Here is a 9,481-nt window from a genome sequence, read left to right as displayed (position 1 = left end):
GAGAGACAGTTCATCAGAAAAAAGGAGTTAACTCCGGAGTGTGTCATTTCCAAGCAAACTATAATTGTCTTTAGGCGTTTTAAAGAAGCAGTTTTCCGCTGACTATTGGACTCAAGCTTCTGTTTGTTTATGTATGCACTTTGTTTTAGCATATTTGAATAAACGTAGTTGAAACCAGATATTACACTAAATCCAAATAAACCTTTCCCGTTTTGGGCCCTTCACCAAGTGTATGATATCATGAGGATTATGTGAAAAATAAAGAAGATTCTATTCTATTCTTAAGAAGAAGTTTATTTTGTAGCACATTTTCAGCAACAAGGCAGTTCAAAGTGCTTTACATGATTAGAAGAAAAACCAAAATAACAATGCAAGCACAACAAAAGAAAAGTTAGCACAGTAAAAAAGGAAAACTACACCATAAATGTTCCAGTTGATATTAATCAGAGGTAACTCTAAACAGGCGAGTTTTCACCCTTGATTTAAACGAGATTAGTGAAGTATAAAATTAAATTTCGGTTCTCCATGATGTCGTGTAAACACAAAAATACAGTCATAAAACACACAGTCAACAATCAGCATTTAGCAAAGTACTATTGTTAAATTTTTCATTGATTATGTTTCAAAAGCAACTCAAAATGGTGGTTTAGATTTAAAGGCGCTTAAGAGATTAACTGCTGAAAACAAACTGAGAAACAGGCAATACATTGCAATTTTGATAATAAATTGACAAAGATGTTGTTTGTGTGGTCACCTGATATTAAAAGTGCTGTGAAAATGATCTGACCCCTACAAATTGCTGTTTTTGGTCATGCTTAAATATCTCAGATGATCGAGGAAATGTCAATATCTAAGATAACCTGACTAAATACAACATGTGATATTCATTTAATAATTGCTTTCAAGGAAAACAAAATCCAAATGATCCTGCTCATCTGAGATAAAATGATTGTCTTGTTGTAAAATCACACCAGCCGGACATATGAAACAAACAAACAAAAAACACTTAAATAGAAGTCAGAATTTTTTAAGTAATTTGAGTTACGATTATTATTCTTTTCCCTTTTAAGAGTGAACTTGAATAACAAAACACAAGAGTATGACAAAGACTGTTCATCAAGTCAGCCCGTAATTTGAAGAGCATTTATCAAAGAACATTGTGTTGTTTAGGTTTTGCATGCTAACTTGCTTTTTAATCATGACTTACATTAGATCACACTGAATGTATTCCAGATTTTCGTCTGAATTCTTTCGATTGTGATTTGGAAATTAATTCTCGTCTAAGTTGTGAAGCGTCTCATCCTGAGGCGCTGCCGTAAAGATTGGCCCTTACAGCTTGCCGTTTAAGAAACCGTACGTGGCAGTCAGAGAGCGGAACACGGCTGTAGAGTGGAGCTCCTTCCCTGTTCCAACTGTCCGCTCCTGGAAACACGGCAGTTTTCCTGTCTGTTCTGTAAAACAACAAGAAAAAAAGGGAGACACTCCTTATAGCGTTGGTGTTTTCAGCACGTCGTTTCAATTATGTTTACCATCTCAGAACTTGTTGTCTTGATGGCCGCTCTGTGTGCTACCGCGTCCGGCTACTTTGTTAGCATAGATGCTCATGCTGAGGAGTGCTTCTACGAGCGGGTCAACTCTGGCACGAAGATGGGCCTCATGTTCGAGGTGGCCGAGGGAGGCTTCCTGGACATCGACGTGGAGGTAATGTGCTTCTTCAAGTGCGTCCAACCATCATAATCGTGTATTGTGTACGAAGTGGAGCTATTACTACTTCAAACTCCGAACTGGATCGACAGGCCCTGTGCTAACGTTAGCTGCTAACGACTAGCCGTCTCGCTGTGAAACGTCAGCTGAAGTAAAGTAGCTATGAACCGGATTTATTCGTGGCATTTTAGTCATTTGCAAGATATGAACATTTATCTCGTTGTATATATCACAAAATGGCCGTTGTGGTTAAGACATTGCAAGGGCGATGCAGGGTTGATAAATTGGATGCAGCTTTAGCATTATATCTGGCTAGGCTACCATATCATACAGTATTTAGGAGTATATTTTGAATTGTAAGTTTAAAATAGAGTTGAGCTGTGATTCCACAACTGTTCTAGAGACCTGCTTCTAATTAAAATAGCCATATATATATATATATAATTTTTTATCCCCCTGGCAGCTGCCATATGTCGTCCTCTCAATGATTTGGTAAAAATCGAGTCAGGGTTGCCAGGTCTCTCAGGAGAAGCAAGCAGAAAGGTCTTCAAAATCAGACATGAAAGAAACGACACCTCTGGAAAAACAACAGTTTATTTCGCATTTAGTCAGAAATAAACTCTTTAAAATAAAATTTGCTTAGTAACCTGACCTGGCAGCTGACCCACCCACTGGGTTCACCTGCTTGTTCCTGCTCTGGGTCAGTAAGACCTTCTTTATCCAGTCGTTCGTTTTTACGTAAGAAAAAAATGGATAATGTTAGTTTTTATACATTCATTAAATTGTGATGGTTTTCTTTTTGCTTGAGCAAATGCATAACCCTGTACTAAATGAATAAACAACAAAAAAAGAAGCATGCAGACTAATGGATTCCACAGATCGATACATGGCAATGCTGAGCTCCAAGATAAATGGATATTAGAGTATACTTTTGAAATCTTGCCTCTCTGCTGAACAGGGTTGTGCTGTTTCTGGTGTTTTTTATTTGTGGCGTTTATTGAAGGGAGAAAAAAATATTACAAATGGGACATTTTTAACTCTCCTGTTTTTGCATTTTGCACAGCCAGCGGTACTGGATTGGCAGGCTCCGTGTTTTTCCTTGGGGAGTGAAGATCTCTACTTAAAGTTTGAGATTTTCTAACAGAGGCCGCCATGTCCAACTCCATGTTGAGATTAAAATGTCAAAGGGAAAAACAGAGCAACTGTCCTGTACTCCATTTAGCCATTTTCTTCAAAAAAAAAAAAAAATGTAACTCCCTCTCACAACGTAAATGACTCTCATCCCTCAACATGTCTTGATGCAGTTTCATGAAAACTTTCATCTCAGAACTTCGTGTCTGACTTTTTCATTCAGTGTTTAAGTGTATACATAAGAGGCTTTTAATGGTGCAATCAGAGACTGATTAGATTTCTTTTTGTTTTTTTGCCTACATCCCCCAGAATGCTGTGCGGTTCTGGATTGGTATTCTGTGAACAATCTATAAATTGAACATTAAACTTTCTATGAGACGTATTATTGCTGATATCACTTGTGTATTGCAATACATGTATTATTGATTTATTGTGCAGCCCTAATACAACAATAAATTTGGTTGAAAGTGGCTGAGTTTGTTGTTGAGGAATCTGAATAAAAATATGAACAGTTTGATGATAAAATGGTTTGATCGGTTTGGAGGGTGTTTAGAGACAATTCAGTTCACCGGTTGCACTTGAATGCATCGCAGCTATGCACAGGTGGGAACACCTGTCGTTGAATGGACTCCCATGGACGCAGTACATGCTCTGATATGAGATTCCTACGGCTGGTTGAATGCAACAGGCAGCTGGATTTTCACTTTAGACTCGTTTTTCTTGGTATAAAAGTGACGTTTACATTACAAAACGCTGACCTGAAGCTTTGGTTCGGGTCAACTAAAGGACATCATGCTCAGCTGAAAAGGCTATGTGGAATGTTTTTGTTAGAAATACATAAACTGTTTCACTCTTTGGAGGTGATCTTGTATTGTAGAAGCTTCAAAGTGAGATTGAACTCGTGGAGTCCTCTACTCATTTGAAACGAGTAGAGGATCAATATGATGGCATGTAATGATTCCTGATTTGAGTTCCTCCCTCTGATAAAGTGATCAATTTCTTACCCATTTCCATTAGTCATAATTTATTAACCAGAGTTGCATCTATGCTGATTGGTCTATATTTATAAGATGTTAAAACTTGGAATAAATTGCTATTAAAATATTCTGTAAGGGTAACCCCCCATTGTACTCCTCCTAATACTGCATGACACCGGAGTGCAATATTCATGTCGCAATTGACTGGTTGGAGTAGTAGTTGTTGGCCAATATATGCCAACTATTGGGAACTTGCATCTTTTATATTACTGTAATGCTTTACCAGTTGGACAGTCTATTGGCAGCAGATGCTCTCATCAGATAGAGAAGACATTGCACAAAATGCTTAATGACTCAGATCGATGGAAGCGCAGATTAGGAGAAATATAGACACTGTCATCATATTATCGCAAGAGTGAGAGACCGCAGGCTCTGGTTAAAGCTCACAAGTACTTCTATCTCCTCTAAAGATTTGGATCACCAGAAATCCAAATAATGGCATTTATGCCTAAGGCATAGCAGCGATGGATAGTGGTGTTACATGGGTTCACTACTTCACTTTTTCCCTGTTATTTTCTTTTAAACCTTCCATAAAGTGTAAACATTACTGATGATCTATTTTGAGATTCTAGGTGAGTGGGCCTTTATTTGAAAGTGTTGTTGTGCTTTTGTGGATGTACAATGGCAATAAAAATAGTCAAAAAAAGAATTTACCAGATATCTGCTCCATACAGGGTTTCATAAGCCTGGCGGGCCACCAGGCCTTACTGCCCCCACCAGGCTGTGTTGTTTTTATTCATTATATTTGTTTGTACACCAGTAACAGTGATGGCAAATAAAGACGGGTTAACAAGTCTCTAGTTAGTGAAACGGTTGGAAGCACAATGGCAACATAGTGTGGTCAGTATGCGAATGTGTAGGGAGACTGAGGTCAGGTGTTTTTATTTCACACAATTTGAGTTTTTTTTTTTTTGTTTTTTTTGTTTAACTCAAACACAGTAGCGCCCCCTACCACCGGGCTTAGCAAGTTTTCTGGGTGAAACTCTGCACCCTTTCAATATTTTTTACCCAGATATCGTTCTCTCTTCAGATAACGGGGCCTGATGGTAAACAGATTTACAAAGGAGACAGAGAGTCCAGTGGGAAATACTCTGTGGCTGCACACATGGACGGAACCTACAAGTTCTGCTTCAGCAACAAGATGTCCACCATGACGCCCAAGATCGTCATGTTCACCATCGACATCGGAGAGGCGCCGAAAGGCCAGGACATGGAGACGGAAGGTACTTGGATCGGCCATGTCTGACTACATGGCCCGTCTTTTGTGACGCTGCTTCTATTTCAAAGATTTGATCTTTTGAATTTCTTTTTTGACTTTTCTTTGGGTAAATTTCCCTCCTTTATAGGTGGTGACGGCTGGGATGGTAGGAAAAAGAAAAGGGCAGAATAAGTGAAAACTGTCGTATGACGTTTGCGATGCACCGTGGAGTTTTCTCTAACCAGTCTTGTTTTCATGTTATAAACTAATATTACATGTTGTTTGCAACAGAGGCAGCCTTAATGTTTGGTTTTTTTGTTGTTTTTTAACGGTTTGACTGTTTGCACTGTGAGTATCAGAGAAATGGTGAGCTATGAAAAAGTATTTGCTTCTTTTATGGATTTCAACGGGTTTAGCTCGTCTTTCTTGGTTACTAAAGAGTATGGGACAGAAATGAACCGATGAACATGAACTGTCAGTTTAAGATTACTTTGCAGCATCTCGATCCGCTTTAAGTTCACACAGTGACCGAAACACTCTGAAGCCTTCCGTTTTGCTTGGGTTGAAGCTGCTGCATAAACTCCTGAACACTTGTTTACTTCAGGATTTTTCTTCTAGAGAGAGAAAAAATATCATGGTTTCACCTCTTGAAGCTTGTCATTCATGTCTTAAAACGGCAAAGCAGCTCCAGACCATCATACTACCACCATCATGTTTCACTGTTTGCATGGTTCTCTTTTCTGAAAGGTGTCTGTCCATTTTGTATTTCTTCAGGTTATCCAAGTGTGATTTTTTTAAAAATGTATTTATTTAATTTAAGTTTGCCAGCGATCATTTAAATGTGAGGCAGAGGAAATCCGTAAGCGGGGCAAATACTCCTCCACCGAACTGTCGACGTAAAGGAATTGTGTCTCGGATGCAAGAAGGTTTTGCATGTGTCGCGTAAAAGCCTGCCGCATGTCCTCTGTGCACGTCGTCCTTCTGCATTTAACGGCTCGCTCGCTGCTCGTTTCAGCTCATCAAAACAAGCTGGAGGAGATGATCAACGAGCTCGCCGTCGCCATGACGGCGGTGAAGCACGAGCAGGAGTACATGGAGGTCCGCGAGAGGATACACAGAGCGGGTAAGAACGCAATTCGAGAGCCGTTTGGTCTGATGAGTGCAGTAAAATTTATCCTCACGTCCCGTCTGCTGTTTTTTTCTTCTTCTTCTACTAGTTAACGACAACACAAACAGCAGGGTGGTCCTGTGGTCCTTCTTCGAAGCCCTCGTTCTGGTGGCCATGACACTTGGACAGATTTACTACTTGAAGAGATTTTTCGAAGTGCGACGAGTGGTGTAGTTCCCTCCATCCATCCATCCCTGTGTGTCCTCCACTGTTCTTTTTTTTTTTTTTTCCCCCCTCCAACACCAAGACAGTTATTTCCACACTGAAAGACAAGACTGGCCGTTTTGAGAAAAGCCAACACGTGATTTGATCTGATGACTTTTTGTTGTTGTTGCTGCTGCTCTGTTACCTGCTTGATTCCCTCAATAATTGTATGTTTGAAAACAAATGGCCAAAAGAGTCTGCTTGTAGATGTCGGATTCTTTAGTTCTTTTCTTTCTCTTCTTGGGTTTACCAGTTTTTTTTTTTTGTTGAGGTTTGATTAAAATCTAGTTGAGCGCCGGTCACTTTCCCAGGAAGCGTTCGCTGGCGCAAACGGCCGAGGCTTCCGCAAGCGCAAACGCGAGAGAGATTTCAGGACGCGTGCGCGGAGTCACCACAGGGGGAATGTAGGATTTCAATTGGAACGCAGTATCTGGGAGGTGGAGGGTTGTTCCTAGGGTCAAAGTTCACTAACTCCACTCGTGTTTTGAAGTTTGAAGGATTCATATTGCAGCTGGTCTTTCTAAAAATAAATTTAAAAAAGTGAGGCAACCTCTACCACTGTTATTGGATTGAAAGTGGAACATGCCAAAGGGGAACTCGGTGGACATTTTTATGGAGGTTCGTCTCTGCTCCCTGTGTATTTAACTAAATCCGACCAGGCCACTTGTTCACACACGTAGTATCTTTTTACACAGTTTAAAACGCGACTGCAGGACGTTGAGGGTCAGATTTTAACTGAGCTGTTTGGATGACGGCTTCAAAAAACAAAGTTGAATGAATGAAATCCATATTAAACGTTGACTGAGGGCGGGGTGGAAAGGGGGCGGGTGGGGGTTTGTACACTTAATATATTTTTGTTGGGCTTAGTTGCTTTTAGAATTCTTGTCAGGGTTTGGGTTTCGCAACAATACCGTTTTCAACAATATTCCATGTTTTGTTTCTGGAGCATGTTGAGTGTCATGCAGCCGCAGTTCCTACGGTCACTGAACGCTGCGTGGAACGAAACATGCTCCAGTTTTGTATTGAAACAGTTCTGGCGACCTCGGCCTGCTCCGGACACAGTGTCTCCTTTTGTTTTTGTGACTGCAACAACAACCTGCTTCATGGGTCTGTACAAATGTAGGATGGCTTTCTGTGAACAAATGCCCCAGGTTTCATAATAAAGCCAATATTCTGTATGACTTTTTGTCTTTTTAAAACATCTTTTAGCAGCAAATTTCTAGGAAGAAAGATTTGCCTTTGTTTAGAGCTGCACCAGCCCACTTTTTTCACTCGATACTGAACCTCTGATATCTGCGTTGGTATCGGCCGATACCGATCTGATACAGAAAATTGGTTCTGAAATGACAAAACTTCTTTTTTTTTTTTTTTTACATAAATGTAATGAACATTTATCTGCTGCACTAGTACAGCACACATAAACAAGTTCAGTCAAGCATGTTAAAAAACACAACTTCATTTAGGAGTCTAACACCCAATGTAAAATAAACTGAAACGGACAAAAACAATAGTCTGACTACTTTGGTCAAACATGTAAATATAAACTGCAGCAAACCTTTTAAATGGTGCAGAGATGAAATTATGAATTTTAAATATATTGTAAAATAAAACATGATGTTGCTCAGATCGCAGCAGCATTGAATTAGACGATAGATCTGCCCTTACGGCACGTGGTCACGATACCAGATCTGGAATATTTTTCAATATTGGGATGAATACTAATGTAGGATCGGTGTAGCTCTCCTCTTTTCACAGTTCCTGAGACTGAATGCCTGTGCTTTTATTGGTGCTTCATTGAGGAGGGGAAAAAACCCCTCAGTAATCCAAGTGGTTCTGTTCTTGTTTTATTCTTATGACTTCCAGCTAAAGAATCATGGACAGACTGTCCAGAAGATGCCCTCCACAAGGAGAGTAGGTCACCAACGGTCATTGCTAACGATACCTAAAACATGAGGGGATAAGATTTTAATACTACTTTCTGGAAAACTCCAAAGATCAAATTCATGCTACAAAGTTCTCCGTTTTTAATTTTGGCACCATTTCCCAGTTGCTATCGACAGCATTATAATGTAACTGAACAGGACTGAAGGCTCATCAGCATATCTACATAGGACAAAGACATTGTCCACATAAGAAAGCAGCAACATCTGGACCCATGAAGGAACGTTCTTTCTCTGCTCCTGTTCCCTACCTTTGCCCCAACAACAGTCAGTGCTGCGGGTAACAAAACACAAACACAGAGCGATAAACGCAAGGCGACCTGTAGGAACCTCGTACACATCTGCAAGTGCAACATCTCGCCTAACAGAAGAACAAATCAGAATTATAGTTTAATTTTATATAAAAACACCTTAGGACACCTGAAATCTAAAAAAATAAATGTTGGTTTAAAGCTGGTTTAGTTTTCAGCTTTTGGATATACACTAAACTAACAAACTGCGGAGTTGAACTGAAAGTGAACGGGTATGAAGTGACTAAGAATGAGCTGATTAAACCAGAACAATATGTTGAGTCACAATTGTCATCGGAATATCAATTTTTCAAAAATCGCAAAAGGATTGGTGGATGTAGCATTTGGTTATTTGGTTATTTTATCATTCAAGACACTTGCATTTGAGCTCTTATCCAGATAACACATTGTCTGGTTGCAATGACTCACTGCAGTTAACGTTAATTTCCGTTGACAAAATGCTTAAGTTGACACGAAGTGACACCATTAGATAGTTCTCTGAATAGTTCAGTGCTGATTTTCTCAGCAATGTGAGAGCAAATAAACCTATTAAGGTCATCAACATTTAAGTCTGGAAAATTGATACAACATCGGCTCATTAATGGACCGAACCTTGTGGTACCAAGCATCTGACGTCTGTCCACCTGGATGAGAAGTTACCTACTGAAACAAAGAAATCCCCGTGCTTTATGTAAGATTCGAACCAGACGAGTACTGGACCAGAGAGCCCGACCCAACTCTCCAGTCGATTCAGTAACATGTCATGATCGACAGTGTCAAAAGCTGCACCGAGGTCCAACAGAACCAGA

General features: G+C 39.9%; 1 protein-coding gene across 2 annotated transcripts; it reads left to right on the top strand.

The window, feature by feature from the left end:
• Positions 1-1,342: 1,342 nt before the first annotated feature.
• tmed2 (transmembrane p24 trafficking protein 2) lies at positions 1,343-7,620 on the top strand. Of its 2 annotated transcripts, XM_028025750.1 has the most exons (5): positions 1,343-1,701; positions 4,903-5,095; positions 5,219-5,236; positions 6,086-6,193; positions 6,288-7,620. In XM_028025750.1, the coding sequence occupies exons 1-5, from the start codon at positions 1,522-1,524 to the stop codon at positions 6,410-6,412; spliced, it is 624 nt and encodes a 207-aa protein (XP_027881551.1). In that variant the 5' UTR covers positions 1,343-1,521; the 3' UTR covers positions 6,413-7,620. The 2 variants fall into 2 exon arrangements, with proteins under 2 accessions (XP_027881551.1, XP_027881552.1); XM_028025751.1 differs by lacking the exon at positions 5,219-5,236 and having other exon boundaries at positions 1,344-1,701.
• The last annotated feature ends 1,861 nt before the right edge of the window (positions 7,621-9,481 follow it).

Source organism: Xiphophorus couchianus, chromosome 8 (assembly GCF_001444195.1).
Source record: "Xiphophorus couchianus chromosome 8, X_couchianus-1.0, whole genome shotgun sequence".
Classification (NCBI taxonomy): Eukaryota; Metazoa; Chordata; class Actinopteri; order Cyprinodontiformes; family Poeciliidae; genus Xiphophorus; species Xiphophorus couchianus.
The sequence above is the reverse complement of the archived record's forward strand: the minus strand, read 5'-3'. Positions and strand labels throughout refer to the sequence as shown.

Coding starts and splice junctions, on each gene's coding strand:
- tmed2 (XM_028025750.1), top strand. CDS start 1,522: ATGTTTACCATCTCAGAACTTGTTGTCTTGATGGCCGCTCTGTGTGCT. Junction 1,702..4,902: donor TCCTGGACATCGACGTGGAG/GTAATGTGCTTC, acceptor TTCTCTCTTCAG/ATAACGGGGCCTGATGGTAA. Junction 6,194..6,287: donor CGAGAGGATACACAGAGCGG/GTAAGAACGCAA, acceptor TTCTTCTACTAG/TTAACGACAACACAAACAGC.